The sequence below is a fragment of the Falco biarmicus genome, chromosome 1, assembly GCF_023638135.1.
Source record: "Falco biarmicus isolate bFalBia1 chromosome 1, bFalBia1.pri, whole genome shotgun sequence".
Taxonomy (NCBI): Eukaryota; Metazoa; Chordata; class Aves; order Falconiformes; family Falconidae; genus Falco; species Falco biarmicus.
Window position 1 is genome coordinate 8245244 of NC_079288.1, and position 23658 is coordinate 8268901.

The 23658-nt window shown below is 56.8% G+C and overlaps 3 protein-coding genes across 4 annotated transcripts; all 3 read right to left on the reverse strand.

Moving 5' to 3' along the window:
* Positions 1-280: 280 nt before the first annotated feature.
* TRIM47 (tripartite motif containing 47) lies at positions 281-10332 on the reverse strand. Its single transcript, XM_056323616.1, has 6 exons — positions 9595-10332; positions 7662-7757; positions 7010-7240; positions 6247-6442; positions 5469-5543; positions 281-4230 (listed from the first exon to the last, which is right to left on the reverse strand). The coding sequence occupies exons 1-6, from the start codon at positions 10303-10305 to the stop codon at positions 3605-3607; spliced, it is 1935 nt and encodes a 644-aa protein (XP_056179591.1). The 5' UTR covers positions 10306-10332; the 3' UTR covers positions 281-3604.
* A 1373-nt stretch (positions 10333-11705) lies between these two features.
* Positions 11706-17555, reverse strand: TRIM65 (tripartite motif containing 65). 2 transcript variants are annotated; one of them, XM_056355104.1, is made up of 6 exons: positions 16179-17555; positions 15588-15683; positions 15281-15514; positions 14602-14773; positions 14190-14270; positions 11706-12895 (listed from the first exon to the last, which is right to left on the reverse strand). In XM_056355104.1, the coding sequence occupies exons 1-6, from the start codon at positions 16623-16625 to the stop codon at positions 12336-12338; spliced, it is 1590 nt and encodes a 529-aa protein (XP_056211079.1). In that variant the 5' UTR covers positions 16626-17555; the 3' UTR covers positions 11706-12335. The 2 variants fall into 2 exon arrangements, with proteins under 2 accessions (XP_056211079.1, XP_056211088.1); XM_056355113.1 differs by having other exon boundaries at positions 11706-12868; positions 16179-17547.
* Positions 17556-18633: 1078 nt separating this feature from the next.
* On the reverse strand, positions 18634-23216 carry MRPL38 (mitochondrial ribosomal protein L38). The gene is made up of 9 exons (XM_056355129.1): positions 23115-23216; positions 22744-22923; positions 22040-22171; positions 21748-21956; positions 21284-21356; positions 20690-20735; positions 20168-20326; positions 19652-19788; positions 18634-19278 (listed from the first exon to the last, which is right to left on the reverse strand). The coding sequence occupies exons 1-9, from the start codon at positions 23194-23196 to the stop codon at positions 19142-19144; spliced, it is 1155 nt and encodes a 384-aa protein (XP_056211104.1). The 5' UTR covers positions 23197-23216; the 3' UTR covers positions 18634-19141.
* Between the last annotated feature and the right edge of the window lie 442 nt (positions 23217-23658).

Here is a 23658-nt window from a genome sequence, read left to right on the forward strand (position 1 = left end):
GTAGAAGAGAGAACTAAGACAATACATTGTTTTGAATTACCCTGCACTGACAATATTGTTACTGGATTTTAGGATTCTTCCGCTCCTTTTGCAGCCAAGCAATAAAAATGTGTATTTGGCACAATTCCTTTAGACACACTTAAAAAATATCCTTTAGACACACTTAAAAAATAAAATCTGTGTTATTTCATGCCAGATGTCCAGGACACAGAAAAATAAACATGAGATAATGGGACAACTCTAATGGTCTGGTATTTAAAGAAAAGACAACCCAGAGCAATATCTGTATAGTATTTAATGGCAAGTCATAGTCTCTAACATCATTATATTATTCTGTTACAGTTTTTTCACACGATGTAAAATACTCTACATTAACTGTATTTTAAAAATCCTAATTAAAAAAAAGAACACTCTTGTGACAGCAGAAATAACCCAAGGGAACACAGAAAGGGCTGTTTAAATTGCCAACTGCTATCTATTCATCTAAACTCATCACACATTCAGCCCTTCGTTTGCAGCAGAATCAGTGATCCAGAGCTGGCATACGGCACATTTCCTAATCATTCCAGTTTACACCCCAATTTTTTGGCAACACAGAGCAAACTCTGATCCAACACCCTGAGGGGATTGCTCCTGTCTTAAATCAGTCAGAAATCGCTTTATGCCCCAAACCGTGAGGATTTATAGCACTTCCAACCGGGATAAAAGCAAGCAGCAGGAAGGAGAGGGCTGGGAGCCCTCAAAACCCTCCGTAAAGCTACACAACCGGCATCCCAGCTCTCGGGGCGGAGGTGAATTAAGCAAACACAGTGGCACAACGAGAAGCAAAGCCCAAGCGCAGACGTGTCCTCCTGAGCTGCTCCCATGTGGTTACAGGATGGAAAGGGAAAGACGTAGGATCTCTCCGAACTATCCCAAACCCTGAAGGAGTTCAGAGACTTGCGTCTGTGCGTTGGGCAACATGGAGAAGGGAGGGATGCATGACTTGAGCATGGGTTTCCCCACGGAGTAATCAATCCGCCTACAGTGAAATGAAATGGGGCAAAGGCCCAGATCTGCTGTATTTACTCTGGCAAAACTCCTCGCTGCGAGTGGTGGGAGTTTTGCCTGAATAAATGAGATTTAGGGCCCAGATAGAACCGAGATGGGAGCCCACATGTGAGAGCTCTTCCTGCAGGCGTGCAGCAGAGATCAAGGTTACCTTCCTCTTCCTCTCGGGACATGACCACGCACGGGCTGTTGCACGTCTCTACCTTTCTTGTCTGGTAAGGCATTTCTGATACCAAGTCCTCCCCTGCGTTAGGAAAACAGCAGCGATGCCTGCACTGTGTCACCACTGACATCTCGTGCGAAGGCTGAGTTTTGCATGAAAGCGACTGGCGCGAGCCAAACAAAGCCGTTTTGAGGTAGGAGCTCAGGACACAGGAATTGAATTCCTATTTGGACAGAAGTCCAGGCAGCATTCCTGCTGGCTGGGAAATGCCAAGATTTCATTCGAAGATTTCACTCTGGAAGCCCTACCTTTCCTTTTCTCACTGCCTGCAGCGTTTTTGGAGTCGCCGCATGCGGAGGAGGATGAGAAGGGATTTGCAGAGACATCCCAGCGGTCACCCTCCCAGACCGACTCACCAGCCCTGCCCTGGGGAGGGGGTGGCTGAGTTTGGACCCTTCAGCCCCTCAAATGAGCGCCCGCAGCAGTGGCCATTTGCTGGGGGCCAGCCAGCACCTCTGCCCGCACCAGCAGGAATTGGCAGTGCTGGCAAACGAGTTACAGTAAAGGAGCTCTTTAAGCCTCAGTGTTTATGTAAATATGGCTTTAACTTCAGACCCCTTGGCTTCGTGGCTGCCTTTTTATTCATGTTCATTTTTTTTTCCCTTGGCTCCCTTTGAATATACCACTATGATTTCCAGCTTATCCTTTGGGGAATATATATACATTTCATATATTCAGCTAAATGGACCATTTTCTATCCCTGTTGACCATTGATGTGTTACCACTGACTCACACCAGCAAAGAACCTGACCCAATATATTTTCTCTCTAGGTATATATTACACAGCACTACAATTCTGTAAAGCAAGCTTTGGGTGGTAGGTAGCAAACTAATCCCAGAAAAAATAAACTTGTGGAAAGGCTTGCTGCACTGAGACAGGGGCTGCACTGTGCCGCCCTTACAGGCAGTATTTCTGTATTTTTCTTCTGGAAAAGCTCCCTTAGGACACGTGAACGGGCATTTTTGGCTCTCAGCCTTGTTTCCACCTTTCCCAGAGGGGACACTTACTTGAGAGTGGTTTTTGTTAATTGTTACTTATTGCTAGAGCCTAAAGGGTCATTTAATAACTGACTGATGCTGCACCTTCTATTGATGTGCTCACAGCTGTCCCTAAAACAGACCATTTGCCCTGGGACATATTCACAGCACCTCTTTGTCACTTAAAATGCTCTCCAAGCTAAGTGGTACATTTACAGCTCAGTTGTGCCCAGGGTACATCAAGAGTTGGGAGTTTAACCGTACTAAAATCCCCTAAAATAGTAGGGTCATCAAAAACATGAGGGAAAGTTTGGCTGTGAAGCTTTGGTAAGCAGTTCCCAAGGAACAAATTTACTTAAAGCACACCCTCAAAACTGTTTTGTGCTGCTCGCTTCACCATCCCAAGGCAGGAACGGTGCTGCTGCTTCTCGGCAGGAAGTTGCTCCCCTTTCCCAGCTGGGATTTTTGGCTGTGTTGGGCACAGCCCCGTGGCCGTGGGGCTCCAACACGCATGGGACCATGGCTTTTCCCACATGAGCCTGCCCACAGACCAGCATTCAATATACCCACCAGCTGCACTGTGAGCGAGGGCAAAGATCCTCGTTTCATGTTTGCAGCACTAATGGGTGGTCAGCCCTGCAAGGAGAGGTACTGCATCACCGCAGCATATTGCCCAGCTGAGCTCCTCTGGATCCCAGCCGCCACGGAGCACCCTGCTACCCAGCTCACCCACGCCAAGGCACAACAGTGATGCAAGCACGGGGGAAGCAACCACATCTGCTTTGGGGGTTCACCCGGTCCACGCTGGGCTTGCTACTTCAAAGGCACTTCATGAGGAGCATGTGGAAGATGTCGATGAGCCAGCGCTTAAAAAAAGCACCCGTGACACAGAGACCGAGATAAGGCACAAAGCAGAGCATCTGTGCAAGTCACCAGGGCAGCATGAGCAGATATAAAGGACAGGGACAGGGCAGCCCGGCAGCTGGCCAAGATACAGCTTCAAATCTATGTGGCACTGCTCCTGAGCAATACACTTTACCAAGAAAGGCTGTGTCGTGATCCCTGACGTCTAGAAAGGGAAACTGAGGGGCAGGGAGCAGCACAGAGACTCGCCCAAGTTTGCTCAGCAGCCCAGCAGCAGAGCCGGCACTGGGATCCAGCTCCCTCCTGGCTCCCAGCCCACGGCTCTGCCCACCAGGCAGCTTCATCCACCCCTGGGTCACAAAAAGCACAGAGCAAGGAAGGAAGGCTGCCACAAAGAAATACAACACTACCAAAAAGAAGCCATGACAGCAGCAATACACTGCAGGAGAGACTTTTCTGGGTCTTCCCGTGCTCCCGCTCGCCTGGCAGTTACCTACGCTTTAGCACCGAAACACAATCTTTCTTCAGTGGCCCGATCTGCAGGTGGGCATCAACGCTCTCCAGGAAGAAGGCTGGTTTCAGCTTGCACAAGAAAAGCGAGGCAAATTGGTGGTTGATCTTGTTCTGGAACGGGTCAAACTGACCCTTGGCAAAATGGGAGACCTTGAGCTGCTGCAGGCAGGTCATCTTGGAGTCCTTGACTCCATAGAAGGTCAGGGCCTTCTCCGAGTACTCCAGGAAAACCCCGATTGTGTGGAAAAATGGCTGCTGGATGACAGACTCAAAGCCACCAAACCAGGCCACATAGTTCTGTCCATTCCACTGCAGGCAGCAGGACTTCTCGTTCCGCCCCAGGCGGCCACGGTTGTAGGACTCTCGGGGGTCAAAGTCCTCGGCGATGACACCGATGCTGACCCAGCCATCGATGAGCTCCACCTCCCAATAGTAGTTGCCCCGGTTCATGAGGTTCAAACCTAGCACTTGCTCGCAGTTGATGAACCGAGTCGGGCTCTCCGGGTAGGGGATGGGGCACAGCACCCGCTTGGCCCCTTTGGTGCCAAACAGCTGGATGAACTTGTCAGCCGTGTCACTGTCCAGGTCAATGATGAAGGCAACTGTGCAGGGCAAGAAGGAGACATGAGGATGAGGAGGGAAACAGGTAGACATCCCCCCAGCTCTCCCTGCTCCAGACTTCAGTGGTTAGCACACTCTGTTCTGAATTCTACCGTCACTCTGTCTCCTTGCTTTTAAATCCCTAGGCCAATCTCAGCCGATGAGGATAAGGAGCTGAAAGAGTTGATACTTCCCATAAGCAGGATGAATGCAGGTAACCTGGCAGAGGACAGAGTACAGGGGCTGCTGCATGAGCTCAGCCATGATACCAGACATCAGAGGATCCACCTGACAGTGGTAGTAGGAGCATTCCATAAAAAAGCAGGTTTCAGGCAACCACAACCAACCACGGCAGGGAGGGACCCCAAGAATACAGGAGACCAGCCAGGCACATGATGGCTACAAACCAACTGCTCCTTGTAGTCGGCTCTCGCTGCCCTATGGCTCCCACAGGAGCAGAGGCAACCCCCAGCGCGGGGGGCCAGTGAGAACCGCCACTGGATCCCGAACAGAGGGGATGTCCAGTGGGAACAGCCCTGGACATGTATCGCTGCTGACTGCGTTGCAGGTCTGAACCCACAGCATGTCCAAACCCTAGAGCAGCGGCACAGCACACCCTGCTTGAGCCCAGCCTTTGCTGCCCTCCCCACAGGGTGCACTGGTGCTGCTGGGGCAGATCTTGTCCACTGGGGACATCTCAGTAGGTGACCCCATAACTCCTCTAAGGCTGTGGAGGGTCATGCAGGGTGTTGGACCCCAAGCCCAGCCCTGCACCCTCCAGCCTCAGCCCCTTCTGCCCCACTGTCTCTGCTCGGCCACTGAATTATCCCTCTGCTTGCTGCTGCTGAAGCTGACCCTTATCAGGCCGCTGCTCTGCAGTAAACAAGGCAGATGCACGCACAAACTCTGATTCAATTTAACAGAGGATCCAACTTGTCAAGAGCTGCAAGGCAGCAGAAATGACACAGTACATCTGCAGCCCCCTGGCAGCTGGTCCAGCAGAACCACAGACAAGGAGGGGGAAAAAAATCACCTAAACAAATTATGACTGTTGTCAGGAAAGCAAGGAGCCTTCCTTGTTAGCTGAGCAATATTTCCTCTGGTGGCGGCAGTGCTCCTGCCAGCTGTCACCTTGGGACCAGCACAGGCAGGGCATGCGGGAAGGAGCTGGCCCACTGGGAAAGAGGAAAGGGAAGATGGACCTTAGCAACAACTGTCAAAGCAAAAGTCCTTCACTTACATTTCAGGAAGTAATCGCGGCTCTCCAGGCAGGCGGGATTGTTTGACTTGTCTGGAAATCGGGACTCGGCCAATGCTGCAGAGACAGGAACGGGAGGGTTTGCCATCAACAAAGAAACTGATGCCACAAACAAGGGTGTTAATGGAGCATCACCCCTGGCCTGACACCCCAATGCTACCTGCTGCTGTGGCCCCCAAGCCCCAGCCAGCACCCCTGGCTCCCCCTGCGCAACCCTGCCAGCTTGGACACGGGAAAGGACAGGCGTCACCTTTGCCACCCCAGGGAGGTGGGCAGGTGGGGCAAGGAACCTGCTGCAATTCCCACGGGCATCTGAGAAAACAAGAGGAGAGAGCTCAGGCTAAATGAGAGAACATGGCAGAAAGCTGCCACATCAGCTTTCTAACCCTGGCAGGTTTGGGAGACCACAGACTGCCCCCTGAAGAAGATCGTCTGTCCTGGGAAGAAAGAGTTCCCTTTCACGAGAGGCCGCTTTGGCCACCTGCCTCGTCCCGCAGAGCCCTGCCTAACTCCCAGGCTGTTTGTTGCCTCTCCAGTCTCCAGTCTCCGTGGAAAAATTCATAAAACCTCAAAGACAAGCCGTAAGCCCAGACAGGGATTGTGCAACGTGCAGCACAACCGTGCCGGGCAGCTTGCAGGGCTGGAGGGAGAGGGGCCAGCGCTTGCAGGGGCCACTGAGCCTGCAGGCATCTCCCACGTACACAGGAGGACAAGGGGTGACAGGATGAGCTCCGGGCAGAGGGGCTGGGTGAACACAAACCTTCCTCCATCTCCTGGTAACTCAGCCCATCCATTCCTTTCCCCTGCAAGTGGTCCCACTGGGTTTTGCAGGCAGCGGACAGCACATCCTTCACAGCACCCACGGCTTGGGTACATTTGGTGAAGTTCAGCTCATTCTGGAAGCTCAGAGCCGGGGAGAGGTTTTCTTCCATGGCTACTTTTAAGGCTTGAAATTCCTGAGCCAAAAAGACAGTTTCAGGAGGTTTCAAACAAGCCGAAGTTGTCTCTTGTTCCACAACCCCACCCTGCCCCAGAGGATTTGGGAACTGGCAGCTCACAGGACTTGGCCCAAGGACAACCTTGCATAAGGGAGGAGAGCACTTTCCTGCCCACGCGTTCCTGGTGCCTTTGCTCTCTTTCAAACCTGGACCCAGACCATGCCCACCTCACATGGAGCAGCATCTCCTCCCAAAAAGGTCCCTTGCTAGTCTGCCAGGAAGGGGGGGTGGCAGAGGGGCACCCCGACCTCTCGCTCTCTGCCCCCCACACCTAGGTACTCAGCTTGGGCAGCACATCAGCTTCTCCTGAGTCACAGCCAGGATGGAGGTGGGGGTGGTGGAGGAAAAAGTCTTGGCCACCCAGTCCCCCTGGGAGCAAGGAGAGGAGAGGACTGTGCCAACAGGAGTGAGACTCTGCAGGCCTCACACCCCAGGGCTCGGGCACCCAGCTCCACATGAAATGGGCCAAACCCCCGAAAGACAATGTCATCAGCTCCTTCTCCTTGCCCCATCCCACCCAGGCACCTGAAGGAAGTATATGGTGTCGGTGCTGGGGACATTCTCCAGGTTTTGCTTGCACTGGGCCAGCTTGGCTCGTCTCTCCTCCTTCCAGCGGAGATCGGCCTCGGCCTCCCCCAGCATGGAGCGCTCCCCATCCTCGATGAAACTGGCCACCTCCTTCTGGAAGGTCGCCAGGGCCTCAGAGGCTTCTGCAAAGAGCTTCTCGACTCTTTCCCTCTCCTTCGTGGCGGCACCCTGAGTGCAGGGAGAGAGAGACCAGAGTCACCTCCTGCAGGCGAGGGACACCCTTGTCCCCCACGCAGCACCCAGCTCTCAGCTCTGTGAAGTGACACGTTTGCACAAGGGCCAAAGGGGACCAAAACCCCTGTGAGCCTGGGGAAAGAAAGTGCAAGAGCTGGAAGACACCCTGGCACGGTCCTTGCCCTGTCTCTCCTTTCAGGCTGCAGATGAAAGCAACGAGAGATACCATGAGGGTCAGCAGAAACGAGGAGCGAGAATCCTCATGGCTCCTTGCCAGGGTCACCATCTTTTTACAGAGCACTTACTCCCCTGTGACCACCACCTCCACACCCCATGTGCCCCAAAATGGCCCCTTCGCATCTGCTCCCCGGCCCAGCAGAACCATGCTAAGGGACCGAAGCCATCGCAGAGTCACCTTAATGAGCTCCACCATCTTCTTGGCCTGCGCAATGGTGACTGCCAGCTCCTCCAGCTCATTCTCCGCATCGCTGAGGAATTTGGCTTGTTGGGCCTGCGGACATGAAGGACAAGTGCTGAGCTCTGCCCCCTGACCCCAGCAGCAGGAGGCATGGGGGACCCAGCTTCATCCCTAAGTTCAACCCACAGCCCCACCTCTGACCGTGACCTTGCTGTCAGGCTTTGGGTGGAGGGTGCAAGGGGAATCACAACTTGTTTCCCTTTTTTTTCCCCTGCAACAACCAACCTGTGAACACCCCTTCTCACTCAGCTGGAAATCTAAAGGAGCAGCCAGGCTGCAAAGGGTCATGGCCAGCTCCACACTCCCCACCCTGGTCCCAGCAGAAACCAAACAAAATAGGAATTTGAAACCAAAACCATTGGGCAGTGCTCGCAGCAAGCGCAGCTAAGCCGCACACTCTCTGTGTGTAACCCAAGGCTGCAAAAAATCCACCTGGGACTGGTGCGGAAAGGCAGACCCGGAGCGCTCAGAAACGCAGCGCTGAGTCCCCTGGAGGGTTCTGGTTAGGAGGAAAGCAAACCAGCCCGGGAGCACAGGGTGCTGCGCGGCTGCAAAGGAAGCACCGTCCGAACGTGGAGTTTCCTGACAGGCTATTGTTGGCGCCAGCTATTGCCCATCACGAGGACAGGTCCCTTGGGAGCCAGGAGGGCACTACACTCCCCAACTGGGGCAGCTCCCCCCTCAGTGCTCAGCCCCCCGTGGTGCTTGTGCCCCGTGAGGGGGAGCATGTGCTTTCCCCATCCATCCTTCCCACTCCGCAGCGCGAGGGCAGTGGCAGAGAGCAGTCACAGAGGCAGTGCAGGTGCTGTTAAGCAGTGTGCTGAGGCTCAACAGCTTCTTGGGGCTGGGATCACACACACTTTCTATTTTGAGGAACTTGATGACTAATAATGCCAGAAAAAGGGTTTTCCTGCTGTCCCAAGAGCCCATGAGGATGTGGGAGCTGGCTCAGTGCTGCTGCTGTGCTCCCTGCCAGCATGTCTGCAGCCCCCAACCTCTCCCCTGGAAAAAACAACACCCTCTCACCCCCCCAAGATCTCCAGATGCCCCATGCCAATGTGGAGCTGCCACCATGCCGTGAGCCTCACAGGCTCCCACCTGCCTACAGCCCTGCAGAGGCCTCTCCCGTATTTGAGGCAGCACTGCCCAGAACGGCAGCACCACGTTGGGCTTGGAGCCCCGGCTCCCGAGGAGGCTCGTGGCTGCGAATCTAGGAGGTGACTCAGCCCCATCTGGGAATGGGAGTGACGGAAAAAACCCCACTGCCAAAACACCAGGACACAAAGGCCTGAAAGAGCAAGAGCAGCGGCCGGGCAGGCTGCCAACGCGCTGAGAAAAAGTGCCTTGACGAAGCTGTGGGAACAAGACGGAGAAGGCGGGTGCCCCGTGACCGCGGGGGTGGCCACGGTGGGGTGTCCCAGGCGCCCTCGCCCCCAGCCCTGCACCCACGGGGACTGCGAGTTCGGCCCTGAAGTGGGACAAAACCCCATGGGCTGGCTGGCAGTGGGTCTGCCCCTCATGCCTGTCCCCATCCTGCAGGGTGCCCTGACGGCATAGCACCTTGTTCATGAGCCCCCCATGCTGGTGTGGGGAACCCCAAGGGGAGAGGGCTACAGCACCCACCCCACAGATGACATCCCACCCGTGCTACACCTGCACACCCCCCCACGTAGGGACCGCGATTAGGTTCCCCGTGGGGATGTGGGTGCAGCATGAGCCCCCCAGGGGTGCTGCGCTCTCCCCACCCAGGATGCCCCATGGGCCCTGCACCCCATCGGGCACCCCCATAGCAGGGTCTCACCAGCACAGCTGGGGTAATCCCCGCGTGGGGACCCCCACGCCCCCCCCCACCCCCCGCTACCCCACGCACCTCCTTGTGCTCGCGCTCCCGCTCGAGGGGCACCACGTCATGGGCGCGATGCTCGTGGGCACGGCAGCGGGCGCAGACGCAGGTTTGCTCGGTGCGACAGAAGCCGTCGAGGGGCTGGAGGTGGCGGGGGCAGAGACCCTCCTCCAGCCGCCGCAGCGGGGCGACCAGGCGGTGGGCGCGGAAGGCGGGGGCCCGGCGGTGGGGCTCCAGGTGGGCTCCGCAGAAGGAGGCCAGGCACACCAGGCACGATCGTGCCGCCTCCACCCGCGACCCCGCCGGGCACACGTCGCACAGCACCGCCGCTCCCTCCTCCCGCGCCGCATCCTCCTCCTCGGCTCCCGGCGCCATCGGGGACACGGCGGCAGGGGACGGGGGGGACGAACCGGCGGCGGCGGCCGCCAGCAGCGGCAGCACCTCGCAGAGGGCGCGGTTCTTGCGGAGCCGCAAGGCTGCGGGGACGGGCTCCTGGCAGAGCGGGCAGCGGGCAGCCCCGCCCGCCCCGCCGCTGCCGTCGGGGGGGCCCGGCCGCTGGCGGAGCGCCCCCAGGCAGCCCTGGCAGAAGTTGTGCCCGCACGGCACCGTTACCGGGTCCTTCAGCAGGTCCAGGCAGATGGGGCAGCCGAAGGGACCGTCGGGCAGCCCCGGAGCCGCCAGCGCCAGCCGCAACGCCGCGGCGGAGGACGTCGGGGCGCTCCCGGGCGCGGTCTCCATCCCTGAGCGCCCCGACCGAGCCGGCCCCACCGCCCGCCCCGGCCCCAGCCCCGGCCCCGGCCCCGGCCCCGGCGGGAGGCGGGCGGCCACCGCGCCCCGCCCGCCCGCTCCGCCTCCCCGCGCCCGGAGCTGCCCGCTCGGCTCCCCGCAGCTGCCGGGGGTCTGCCGCCCCCCCAGCCCCGGTCCCAAATCACCCGGCCCCCGGGCAGGGTCTCACCTCCGGGATCCGCTCCTCCCCTCGCCGGGTATCTGGACCCCGTCCCCGGCATCTGCTGCCTTCTGGGAGATGAACTCCCCCCCTCGGGGGACCACCCTGCTGAGGAAGTACTGGTTCCCTACCCAGTCTACTACCACCCAAAGGATCCAGCCCACTGGGATCTGGACCCTCGCCGGGGTTCTGCTGCCCGGAGTAGCTGCCACATCTCGCCCGACAAATCTCCTATCCAGGGCAGCTGTTGCCAGTCCATTCCAATGCCCCCCAGCAAGCATCCCCTGCTCCCCGGGAACTGCTGCTACAAGCTGTTGCAACCCCACTGCCCCCCAGGATCTGTGCCCTGCCCTGTGGCCCCATAGAGGGTCCTGAGCCCTCCCAGTGCATAGGTGCAGGCGCTTTTCTGCCAGCCCTCGTGCCCACAGACCCATGGCAGCCATTCCCATGGCCAAAAGGGGCTGCAGCCCCTGTCCCCCTCTTCCTCTGGGACCCAGCAGGAGCTGGCAGGCACCTGGCAGGGATGGGGAGATACCAAAGTGCTTCTGGTATGAGGACGTGGCTGGTAAACATGGGATCTCCAGACACCTCCTGTGCAGGGTACAGAGACAATTTTTTGGCTTGGATAAGCTCCAGGGTCCATGCCAGCCCAAGGTCCCACCCAAGGACAGGGCTGGGAGGAGGGGGTAGGTGCGAAGTGAAGGAGGAAGCACAGCAAGGCAAATCGCATCCATCCTCGAAGAAGGGGATTGATCCTTTTAAGCCCTTTCCCCCCTAAGAATACAAGTGGAAGTGAGTCATTCCCCACACGTTGCTCAGCACTTTTGAACCCAGCACCCAGTTTTGCCCCGTTAGTCCTCATCAGCATCCCTGCGGGGGTGAGAGGAGATGCCCGACCTGCGGTCTCACCCTTGGAAAAGCTTCAATCAAAGCTTTGGATTTTCTTCTGTGCCCAACCAACGCTGGGGCAGAGCCATAGGAAACCAGGTTTCCTTATCACAGTGCTATCGTAAATAAAGCACCTTCTAGTTCTCACTACCTGGGGCTGGTTCCTGTTGCTGGTCCCGTGAGGGTGCAGAGGGGCAGGATGGGGATCTGCAGGGATGGATGCACGAGCAGGGGCACCCACATCCCCCCCTACCCCCAGTGCTGCTTGGTCCCATGACTCCCACCAGCACCAAGGTGAAACCAGTAGGAAAACAGAACTTTATTGGGGAAAGCAGCTTTGTACAAAGAGCAACTGCAGCGTGACACCCTAAAAAATTGCTCTGCCATGTCTGGGAGTGGCAAGAGGGGACCAGGAAGAGGCTGGGGGAGAAGGACCTGCCTGCATGTGGGGCTGGAGGAGTACAGGGCTCCCTCTGCATTGCTCCACAGCACCCCATGGCTGCAGCACCCCCTCTGGAGTCCCCCTCACCCCAAATCTTCTCCAGGCTTGGGAGGTTTGCTAGGGATAGAAAAAAGAGGAAAAACCCAATTCTTTCACCTCCCTATCCCACTCCCTCACCCCATCTGCAGGGACAGGCACTCACACGTGCCCCCACGCACAGTGACAGGGGACTCCATCCCCACCACGAGGGCATGGTCCTTTAGCTCTGCATGCTCTCCCCTGCCCTGTGTAATCAGCATGATATTTGCATTTGCAAATCAGATGGGTTAATTTGCATGCCTCTTCTCATCAGCTTCTGTTAAAACTCTGCACCTCACTCCTGCCTCAGCATTGGGGTCCCACTTGCAACATGACAGCCTCCGGCTGCAGCTCGGTCACAGCACAGCCTGGGGGTTGCTGGCCTGGCTAAAGGAGCAGCGTGGGGGCCCTGGCTCAGTCCCTCCGACTCAGCGTCACCGCTCGCCCCTCACACAGCCAAAAGACAGGATAGAGGAGCTCAGTGAAGACATTGTGGAACGAGTGGATGAGCTGCGTCCTCTCCCCGAGGCCGTAGAAGGAGAGGACGCCCTTGCTGTAATCCAGGCTGACCCCCAGGTTCTTATACAGCTGCCCCCGGATTTTCTCTGCCCGGCCCTTGTGCCAGGCCAGGTAGCAATCCTCAAGCACCTGCAGCCCCCATGAGCCCCCATCCAGCCCAATGTTGAACTTGTGGCCCTGCTGCTGCTCCCAGGGGAGACCATGGTAGGTCACCCCCAGGATGATGGAGTGGCTGGAGATCTGCACCTCCCAGTAGTGGTGGCCGTGGCCGTAGCCCTGCGTGCACAGCACCTGCCAGGGCTTGAAGCGAGGTCCCTGCTCCTGCTGCTCGCAGATGGCTCTGAGGCCATGCTTGGCTTTCCGGTTACCTTTTGACAGCTCCAGGTACTTGTTGGCTGTCTTGGGATCAAAGGTCAGGTTGCGGTGGTCTGGGAAGAGCAACGGCATGGATGGGGCTGAAATGCATCATCAGACCTTTACGCCCTTGGTGTGAACCCCCCCAGTGGTGGTGCGGTTTAAACTGTGAAGGGCTGGCTCCCAAAATAGAAGGGAACAAGGTGTAGCACGTTTGGAAGGGAGGGGGAGCGGGGTGAGATGCGATACCTGCCCACCCGCCTGCTGGAAGGAACGGAACCAGCCCAGAAAAGGCTGGCGAGGCACCGAGACGCGATGCCTCACGTGGTCCTTGCACAACCCAGCTCACAGCCAGCAAGCAGCAGTGGCTCCGCGGTCATTTTGGGAGAGATGTGCTTGGTTTTAAGAGCAAAAAATATGAGTGTGAGTGTGGAGAGGGGGAGAAAACCAGGTGTTAAGTGAGCAAATATTGTATTGCTGGGAGTCACTCTCCTCTGCACGGGCTGTGATAACTCCACCTGCCACAGGCACTTATCAGCCAGCAGCACCTCACCTTCCCCCTGAAACAACCCAGCTATGCTGGGTTCATGCCTGCTGCCCATAAATAATTTTTTTTGGTCCTATTAATAACCCTGAAAACATTTTGTGGGGCCTGAGGGAAGGGATCCTTGAAGGTCCCATAGGCATCAAGCCTAACAAGAGTGACATGACCAACACACTCTAAACATTATCCAGCCCTCTTCCCAACCGGGAGGAGATGGGAAAAGGAGCGTTGAGGAAATCCCTAAGGAACTAGAGTGGGATGGGGACATGAAGAACCATGGCTGGGAGCTCTAGAGCTATATCCCTGGATAGAGAGCAATGACTGCAGGCAGGACTCTGCAGGCAGGGCTCTGGACTGGTGCTGTGCCGTGCCCAGCAGCCCATAACACATCCCTCTGGGTGCTCGCTTCCCAGCTGCTGACAGTGCCTGCCTGCCTGCAGCAAGGCATGTGTCTAAATATGGGTCATCAGGAACAGGCACATCACTCCTGGCTGGGCAAGATGCCCGAAGCGGGTGAAAAGGAGAGGATGGAGAATGGGGCAAAATCCAGGGCAGCAACTGACCTGGTGCCAGGCACTGGCAGCCCGTTTCCACGGAAAACTGTTCCTAGTGCTGCTAATCCCCCTATCGAGCCCTTTCCCAGACATGCAGTGTCCCCCAGCCCATCCACCCCAGCCCTGCACCATCCTCCTCCGCATTTAGGGAGAGGGATTGGGAGAGCCAGGGAGGGAACCCCTGTCCCTGCAGCCACAACCACCCTCCTCCCAGTGAAGAGCCCAGCTTGGTGAAATCTCTGCCTGCTGAGGACCCCAGCAGGGTGCTGTCCCTCCAGACCCCTACGTGCTCCTCACCTTTCAGAAGCTGAGTTTGGAGCTGGCACTCTTGGACAGGGGCCACCACCTTCACCACTGGCCCCAGGGGATGTGCTGGGCCTGTGGAGGATGGGAATAGGCATTTTGAGTGATGACACCCAAAAACTTGTTCCTTTCTAGCTTTGATGGAAGGAGGAGGAAATCCATCTTATCCAAGCCCGGAAATGGGCACACGCAACCATGGCTTGGCATTGCCAGTGAGAACAGGTCACAGGGAAGCCACCCAGCTCATCCCCCCTCCATCAATACCCATCTGCTGATCAGTAGATGCGTGTCCCCATCCCAACCCCATGTGCCTGGCAGCTGTGTCCCCAGCACAGTGACATGGGCCAGGCTGTGGTTTGGGATGACTTGAAGCCCTTTGGGGTGGCCCTGTGAGCAGAAGGGTTACCTTGGCCAACGGGGTCAGGGGCTTTGGGGGCCACAGAGCAGGGCAGGTCCTCCAGCAGGAGCCTGGAGATGTCAGTAAGGATCTCAGCAAAGGGCTTCACCACGTCAGCCACATCAAATTCCACCGAGAGCAGTGCCTCTGGGCTCTCCAGAGCTGGGATCAGGGGGAACTCCTGCAGACAGACAAACAGACGCCCATGCACCGGCCTGGAGAGGATTGGCAGCTCTGAATCCTACCTGCACACGCTGCATCTCCTCAGCGGGTGACAGGGACATCCCCAAAACATCTGCTATTAGGTGTGACTGGCGCACAGGGTCAGGGGACATTCGCAGAGAAAGGTCAGGCTGAGGGGAGCAGAGAGGCTGTGGCACTTGGTGTTTTGTGGACTTTGTGTTTTGCTGGCAGTGGAAGAGCCTTGCTGAGCAGTTTTGGGGTGGGAGGTGCTCCCCATAGCCCTGCAGGCAGCACCACCTGCTCCAATCCAGCATTGCCCCCCCAACTTTTCAGGGAACCCCCCCCCAAAAGCAGCCCTTCCCTGCAGCCCCATCACATTGTGGATCCAGGCTGAAGATGTGTCCCACCTGGGAAAGGGGTCAAGCACATCTCTGCTCTCACTGAAAGGGCATGGGGCCAGCAGTGCCCAGGAAGGGGGGGGACGGACATGGAGCCGGGATAGTACCTGGAGGAAGGTCCTGTCGTCAGGGCAGGCCAGCAGGCACTGAGCCCTCTCCTTGTGCTGGCTGAGGACATCCAGGTGGTCCTTCAGGAGGTTCCAGTCCTCCCCCACACGTCCCAGCGCTGCAGCCTTCTCTTGCTCTATCCTGGCCACCGTCTGCCACTGGAAATCCTCCAGAGCTTTCCTCAGGAGAGCAAATTTGCTCAGAATCACCGATTTGAGCCCCTCGGAGGAGTTCTGGGTAGGGAAAAGCCATGAGTGACAGCGTGTTCCCAACCCATGTGCCCAGCACAGACGAGTGCAGCGTTACCTTGATGTTGCGTGTTTGCTCCTCCAGCTTCTGCATCACCTGTTCAATCCTCTCCGATTCCTCCTGGGCTTTCTCCAGGGACTCTCTCAAGAGGGCCTGCAAAGGGAAGTACCAACATCCCACAGTGCAGGACACTGCTGCCCACCTGGCCCCCGGGAGCCCTCCCAGGGCCGCAGGACAAGGCAGGGAAGGAGGCAGCTTGGAAGGGGGAGAGGCTGTGCCCAGGGTCGCTGAGGAGTGAAACCCTGTGCTGTCTTTCACCCCTTTTTCAGCTCTTTCCTGTAGATGATGGGGTCACAGTCACACATGGCACTGTTCACCTGGTACTGCTGGATTTACCCAGCTCTCCGCTGCTCCTGACAGCCCCTGGTTTCTCGGGGAGCATCCAGGTACTGGCGGCATTTCCCTGGCCAGAGCCCACGCCAGACCCTGTTCAGCTGAGGCCAGGCACAGCTCATCACATGGAGCCAAATCATGTCCCCACAGCAGGGCACAGCACAGTGGCTGCGGATGTCATGCCACACCTGAGCTGCTGTGACTCCCCCTGCTCAACCCCCCGCATCACCCCAGTCCTGCCACCCATCGTCCTACCTGCTTTTTAGCACGCTCCTCCTCGAAAAGCACCCGCCGGTGCTGCTGGCACTGCTGGACGGTGCAGACCGAGCAGATGCACCGCCGCTCATCCTCACAGTACAGCTCCAGCGGGCGCCCGTGCTGCGGGCACAGCTCGCCATGGGCCACCTCACACCTCTCTGGGCCTGAGACCCGCGCCTCACCATCTCGCGCCAGCTCCACCACTTTGCACAGGGTGACGTTCTTCTCCAGCTCTGGGCACTGCTCGAAGGCCCTGCGGCACTCCGGGCACGTGTAGCCCTCGCTGGCCCTGGCAGGTGCCTGCTCTTGCTTGCGCCAGTGGTCGCTGATGCAGCACTTGCAGAAGTTGTGCCCACAGGGCAAGGTGACAGGCACCCTGAAGAGCTCCAGGCAGATGGAGCACAGCAGCTTCTCCTCCAGTTTCTGTGAGACAGGCAATGCCATCCTACCCGTGCCGGGGAGCTGTGCCGGGGAGCTGCGCTGGGGAGCGGGGTGATGGTGGAAAGAAGCCAGTGTAGGAAGCCGGGGAAATAGAAACTCGGCTGTGCAGTGGAGGAAGGAACAGTGACGCTGAGCCCAGAGGCGGGTCAGGGCTCCGAGCCAGGCATGCTCTTAAAGAGACACCCAGTGGGTGTCCCCTGGCCATGCTGGCTGTGCCACACGCCGGGGAGGCAATGGGAGGGTTGGAGCTGCTCCCCCGGGAACAGGGAGAGCTGTGAAGTGCTGCAGGAGGCTCTGGAGAGAATGAAATGCTGCATCAAAGCACAAGGAGACACATGCAAGAGGCTGACAACATTCAGAGCAATGTACATTTTTGTGAACACGTTTGCACGGCTACATATACGATGTATCATTTGATTTCACTCCTTTTTTGCCCTTTCAGGGATCTTCCTGGCACCCTCACCTGTGCCAGGCCGGGCCCCCAGGCAGAGTGTGGCAGTCCTCCCTGGCACAGAGACCCTAGTACAGCTCTCCTGGCATCTGCCAGCCTGGGAACCAGCAGGGAGGGGCACCCACTGCTGCCGGCAGCTGCATGTCACCTCCCCCTGCAGTGACAAGGGCTGTGACACATGCCAGGAGCCAGCCAGGGCCACATTCCACCCTTGCATCTTTCCATATTAAACTACAGCTCCTGCTGTCTGCACATGCCCCCATGCTCACCCACCACTCCTTTTCCTACGAGGTTCCTTGCAACACCCGTGCGCATCAGCACTCCGAAACACAAGACAGATGTCATCTGCACAATCAGTCAGGCGGAGTCTTCTGCCCAGGGGCAGTTGTGGCGCCTGTGCACAGCACAGCTTCACCTTGTCTTCATACAGTTCAGTCTCTGGAGAAAGAGCTCCCAAGTCTCCAGGCCAAACCTTATCTCCTCACCCTCTCAGGCGTGCTATCGCTTGCGCGCACGCTCCCAGGCAGCCGAACGCTGGCAGGATGGCCTGTTCACAACAGCTCTGCAGCCTCCCCACACGTGTGGCGCAGCTTTGCTTTCACCCACGCAGGCAAGGGCAAGCGGGGAGGTCTGTGCTGCAGCTGTGGCGCTCACCGGTGGGCTGCTGGGAGGTCGGAGCACAGTTTCCATACCACAGGCAGGCTCAGAGTCACCCCTTAGACCACCCCTGGACTCAGGTGACTTGGGATCTGTTACACCTCCCTGCATGTCCCAGCACAACTTCAGCCCCCAAAACATTTCTTTGAGCCGAATCTGCAAATTCTGACCAAATATTCAAAGCTAAGAGAGGAGTGTAACACAACCTGTGTGTCTGCTGGCACAGCGGGACACCTGCGCTCCCACTATGATCACCCCACCAGCTAATTCACCCTGGCTTAAACCAGACCCCAGAACCCTTCAGGGCAGGAGGAGAGCTCAGGGAGCTCGGGTGTGTAGCTGGTAACAGCAGCGGGGGGCATTTCAGCACAATCTTAGTTGTTTGCTGGAGGCTCTTCATTTCCTGAGGAAGGGGGAACCTCAGAAAATGTTACTGGGAACAGGCAGCGGCACAGCAAGAGCATGTCGGCGTTTGGGGGTTTAAACGGGACGCAGAGAGCCCCGCAGAGCACAGCAGAAAGCAGAGTCTCTGCACAACTTGGGTACGGGACTGGCAGCAGCAGAGTGACAGGCCACCACTGCGCATTTGCCCCAACCCCTGCAGATCTGCTTTTACCCCACCTACTCCCACCGGGTACTTGCTGTCTGGGGAGCGAGGGGAAGGAGGCAGAGGTCCGCACGCTTGGATAGCTGTTGGGAGAAGCCAGCTCCACAAATGCTGACCTTGTGCATGTTTACCACCCGTGTACCTGCACTCTTCCCGTGCTACACCATCCAAGAGTGGAAAGTGACCCCAACTAAGGGAAGGGTTGCCCTTCTCCCCTGCACCCTGCTGAGCTCCCCAGCTCTGTGCCAGCTGGCTGGGACACCAAGCTTTTCCCAATAAAGACAGCTCTGCCAGCATTGCTCAGAGTGTGTTTAATTAGACTCATCTCTTTAAGAGGACTGCACAAATGAAAGCTGACACAGTCCTGAACCATAGCACTGTAAGAACAGAAAATCCAGGCTGGCCTGGCTCTGTTCCACAAACAGGCAAAAGAAGAACTGTGATCCTTGCAGAGAAACAAGGCAGAGCATCTCTGGGGAGCCTCTACCCTGCCACCCTTACCCATCAGCTCTGCTACAGGATCAGCAGCGAGATTTCAGCCTGGCCATGGATTTGCTTTCATCTATGAACATCCTCGTTAAGGAGCCTTCTGACCACACAGCTGCCAGCATTGCGAACTCCTGTTGCCCCCAGCGCTGCCAGCACAGGGAAACCAGGAGCCGAAGGGCTGAGACTGTCATTTCCCTCCAGAAGTGCAGATGGCTCCCAGCTGCACGGCTGTGTGAATGCAGGGGAGCCAGCAGCCCCACCTGCCTGGCTGGCATCCCAGTGTACACCAGAGCACCTCCAGAGGAGTCCGGGTCCCTAGTAAATGCCATAGGTGGGCTCCTCAGTGTCTCGGTATCTGTCCAGGTACCTCAGAGGCTGCTGGCGTGGGAATTTTAACTGTGGAGGATGGTAAACGGGCGGCCGCACAAATTCAAACACAGGCTCTCTCATATCTGTAAACGGGAGATGCAGAATGTTAGCAAGACAGCTCAGGTCCAAACCCCAGGCCCTTCCCTTCACCAGCAAGGCCCCCCCATGCACACACAGGATCAGGGCTGGTCAAGCACGTCCCAGTGAAGGTTCTCATGCTGTTATTTTAAAATGCTCATTTGAAACAGCCTTTTAGAGGTTGTTTGCTCAGGCTGCTGTTAGTTTGGTGGAAGGTTCATTAAGTACCCAGCCTGTGCTGCAACAGGCTAGACCAGTGACAGGACCAAACAAGAGCCTACAGCCAACAGCTCGCTCACCGACTGTGTGCTGCCCACAGGGCCACATCCCAGCCCACAACAGGCCCCTTCCAGCATCCCTGCATGCTGCATTTCTTACTGAGAAGCTGATGGAAGATCTTAGTAACAGAGCTGTCCCACTGACACTGGAAAAAGGCCAGCCCTGCTGGCGTCATCGCATCCTCGTGCTTTCTGTAGAAGTCGAACGTGCTGAAGGTTCGCATTTTGAGGCTGTAGCTGGAAATAAGACACAAGCACAAGAGCTGAGGTGAATCTCTTTTCCTGCAGCACTCTGGTAGGAAACTACTTTCCCACATCGTCCCAGAGACTATAAAACGGGGCTAGAAAAGGAAGTCACCCAAAGAAAATCTCCCAGCTTCTCCAGCAATGTGCACATTTCTGCCCCAGGCAGGACAAACCATTTTCTTAACAGCCTGTTTTAAAGTCACAGGACTCTGCAGCGCTTGCAGGGCTGGGATTCTCGTTTCAGGTGAGACACAGACTCAAAGCAGCCCCAAACAACTGCGCAGATTAAAAAGAGCTGCTCTCCCACAGCAGTAACAAGCACATGCCAAGCCAAGCAAGTGTGAAACTGCCCAGTGAAAGCCCGAATTACCATGGCATCGGCCGAACATCCTCGCTGAAATCTATGGGGCAGTCTTGCTTGAAGAGGAGGAAGATGAAGCGATGGTAGCCAGTTCCCATGGCTGGGAAGGGGGGCAAGTAATGGCAGATCTCCTTACCCGACTTGATGTCGTTGCCTGGGATGTTCATCCTGAACACAAAGAAGTTTACTTTGTTATATATTCATTCATTTCCCTCCATTAAGACCAGCATATTCACCCAGGACTGCAAATCGCTCTGTCCTATGTTTTGACATGACATGCACTGCTTGACAAGTGAACAGATAGTGGAAAGAAAAATCACACCCAGTGATTCGAATGCCAAACAGCAGCAACACCTGGAGCTACTGCATCTTTAGCAGGATGCAGAACACAGGAATACAGAAGCTAATAGCAGAAGCACCAGAGAAAGCCATGGAACTGCCTTAGCAAATGCTTATTCCCCAGCTCTGTTGGAGATGTCTCTGCCTGCTCCACCTGGACTTTCCCTGAGCATGTTGCTCTGACGTACTCACACCAGCCAGTGGAGGTACTCCGAGTCTGTCTCTCTTAAATGTCCATCTGCAAATGCACACAAGAGAAAAAGGTGAATTAGGGACACCCTGGTGTTCGCATCAACCCCAAAATGAGAATGCCCAGACCCACTCCGAACTGAGTGGGCAGCTTGAGACCTCCTGGCATTCCTTTCCTAGCAGAAAAGTAAGTAATTCTTATAGGATTGAGCTTAAAATGAGTAGCAGAGAACTCTACAGATGTAATTCCAAGATTTAAAAGCCTTCTTGGTCAGCCAATTCACTCCACTGTGCCTTGGTTTCTCAGAGCGAACAGCATCAGTTAACCTACCTCCCAGTTAGTCTGGAGGTAAACAAAAGATAGGAGTCCGGGAAATTGTTTCCTCTACACGGTGACACAGGTCCTGTTGTGTTGCTGTCCCATCTCTCAAGTGCTAGAGATCTGGGAAGGCTACAACCTTCCCTGCATATATACTACACCCCTGCTTCACAGATACCACATCGTGTCTGGCTGTGCAGCCAAAAGAAACAGGAGCTAACCAACAGCGGAGTGACACAACCCAGTTTAAACATGTTTTTAAAAAACTTGCTACTCACCTGGATTTGTGAGCAACAAAGTCCAGAGGGAGCCTTTATCTGCCTCGTATGACACTGCAGGGGGACTGGAAGCCTAAAAGAGCAACAGGAAGAGAATGCAAATCACTCAAACAACAAGTTCCAATCAAGATAAATCAATTGTGATCAAGACCATATCACAATTTCCATGACAAACCCCACAGACTTGGTGTGGCCAGGATGCAACATAGACTGGGCACAGCCATGCCACCAAGCCCCACCTGGAGAGCCCCCCAGAGCATTAATAAACATCAGCCTGCTGACAGACAACGATCCTGTTGCAAAGCTCTATCTTTATCGTGTCCAAGAAACGTATTTCCTTCATCATAAAGGAAATATCCTTGTAAAAGAAAACCCCCAGAACAACCAATGCCCATTAGAAGCATCTGACAGAAACACACAGGCTTCCCATGGGGTTGAGGTTGATCCCAGCTCCCCTCACGCACCTCTGACGGAGTCACCATGTTCCCATAGTAGACTGGCACGAGGTACTCGTCTTCTTGGCTGTACTCCACCTTCAAGGTAACCCAGGGGGTGAACGTGGCCCCCTTGAACAAGTCACGAAATATCCCGCAGTGCTCTGCCACACGCTGCTTGTGGAATGGGCCGCTGGTCTTCTCCCACTCAGCTCTGACTTCATCAAGAGGAATCAGCACTGCAAGGAGAGAGAAACGCTGCAGGAGGCAGCTGGGCACGCAGAGCGGCCGGGGCAGGGAGAGCAGGTGGCAAGGCACAGACCAGTCCGGAGTCGCGCTGCTCTTTCCATCTCAGCATTCTGGCGGTTTTCCTTCAGGATCTTTTTTCTTTCCTTGATTTCCTTTGCTTGCAGCCGCTTACCACGTGGTAGGCTGATATCAATCTTTGGCTCTTCTGATCAATAAAAAAAACACGTTACGTGAAAAGTGTGAATGCCCAAAATGCCCAAACACAAAACCTTTGCAAAACGTTAAGAGAGCGTGTGAAAGAGATGCAGACTTCAAGACACCAGAGACTTGATTCTACCACCTCTGCATCTCCACACTTCTGCTCCCTTCTCCCTCCCCAACTCATCACCCTCCCAGCCCCACAGGTTTGCCAGCTGGTGAGCAGGTCTGGTCTCTGAGCTGCGCAGCAGAGCAGCCAAACCATATTATTTGCTGCAGGTCTAAAGTTCTGGGCCCCAGTCTGCCTTCTCCGATACTAGTGGGGTCCCAAGGAATCACTTCGTTACTCTGCTCCACGTCTTTTGGCAGGTCCTGGCCTGCCTCCCTCCTCCCAGAAATCCACCATCCACTTCCCCTGAAGCCACTTGCAAACTTCCACATGGGAAAAGGGCCAGCCCTGTGCCAAAGCGCCTCACCAGCTCTTCACAGGGCGGGTTTTGGTGCCAACCCGTGGCCCCAACAGCATCTTCCCTCCCCTCCAGCAGCCAAACCGCGTCGGGCAGCTCCTCCCTGGCGTACCTGCCGGGGGGCTGGTGTGCTGCCGGTACGTCTTCCACCAGCGGGGCTTCCTGCTCTCCTTCTCCGCCAGCTTGAAGTAGCGAGTGAAACTGCGGTATTTTGGCAGCGCTTCCAAGTTGCTGACATCAATATCCTCGTTGGGCATCGGCCCCAGCGGCGCCGCCCGCTTGCAGAGCGCAGCTGGAAACGCAGAGAATTCCCGGTTTACATCAAGAGCTAGAAACGAGGCCGAGAGAAGCCGGGGCGGGCGGAGCGTGGGCCCGGGCCGCTGCCCACCCCCGCAGGCGTCCGAGAGCTCCCCCCTCGCCCCCCTGCCGGAAACCCCCGCCGCCCACTCGTGGGGAACCGGGGCTCCCCGGCCCGGAGCTCACCGGCCGTGCCGAAAGCCCGCCCGCCACGGACTCCGTAGAGCGCCGCGGTCAGCAAGGGCGCCGCCATGATGCGCGCCGCCATGACGCGCGCCGCCCGGGGAAGGCCCCGTTACCATAGCGACGGGGCTGCGCCGCGCGGGCCCGGCCTGGCAGGCCCCCGCTGCCATGGCAACGGGGCTGTCCCGCGCAGCGCCTGACTAGAAGCGGCCCCACGTCCCCAGGGATGGTTCCTCCCTCGCCCTGGGCTACCCCTCTCCGTCTCGCCCTTGCTCCCCTGGCCCCAGGGCAGGTCGTGCTGAAGGGGGCAGCGTGGTCCTGCTGTCACCCTGGCCCCGCTGTCACCCTGGGGCAGCGGGGAGGACAGGTGGAGCCCAGCACGACAGCCAGCTTTCTTCAGAAAAAGTCCCAAAAAGGAAAAGCTGGAGTTGCCTGTAAGCTGTGAAACACTCTGGATGCTGGGGAACATCAGCACAACGCCAGGGCTGCGCTGTGACAGCTCTGCCTTGCCTGGCCTTGCAGCCTGGCCAAACCCCCACGAGCCCCT

Excerpts from the sequence above, each read along its gene's own strand:
- TRIM65 (XM_056355104.1), bottom strand. The coding sequence starts at position 16,625 with ATGGCATTGCCTGTCTCACAGAAACTGGAGGAGAAGCTGCTGTGCTCC. Across the intron at positions 15,515-15,587 it reads AGCAAACACGCAACATCAAG|AACTCCTCCGAGGGGCTCAA; the intron begins GTAACGCTGCAC and ends TTCCCTACCCAG. Across the intron at positions 14,774-15,280 it reads ACGACAGGACCTTCCTCCAG|GAGTTCCCCCTGATCCCAGC; the intron begins GTACTATCCCGG and ends GTCTGTCTGCAG.
- MRPL38 (XM_056355129.1), bottom strand. The coding sequence starts at position 23,196 with ATGGCGGCGCGCATCATGGCGGCGCCCTTGCTGACCGCGGCGCTCTAC. Across the intron at positions 21,957-22,039 it reads AGCAGCGCGACTCCGGACTG|TGCTGATTCCTCTTGATGAA; the intron begins GTCTGTGCCTTG and ends CTCTCCTTGCAG. Across the intron at positions 19,789-20,167 it reads GATGTTCGGCCGATGCCATG|CTACAGCCTCAAAATGCGAA; the intron begins GTAATTCGGGCT and ends TCTTATTTCCAG.
- TRIM47 (XM_056323616.1), bottom strand. The coding sequence starts at position 10,305 with ATGGAGACCGCGCCCGGGAGCGCCCCGACGTCCTCCGCCGCGGCGTTG. Across the intron at positions 7,758-9,594 it reads GGGAGCGCGAGCACAAGGAG|GCCCAACAAGCCAAATTCCT; the intron begins GTGCGTGGGGTA and ends TCATGTCCGCAG. Across the intron at positions 4,231-5,468 it reads CCGCGATTACTTCCTGAAAT|TTGCCTTCATCATTGACCTG; the intron begins GTAAGTGAAGGA and ends TGCCCTGCACAG.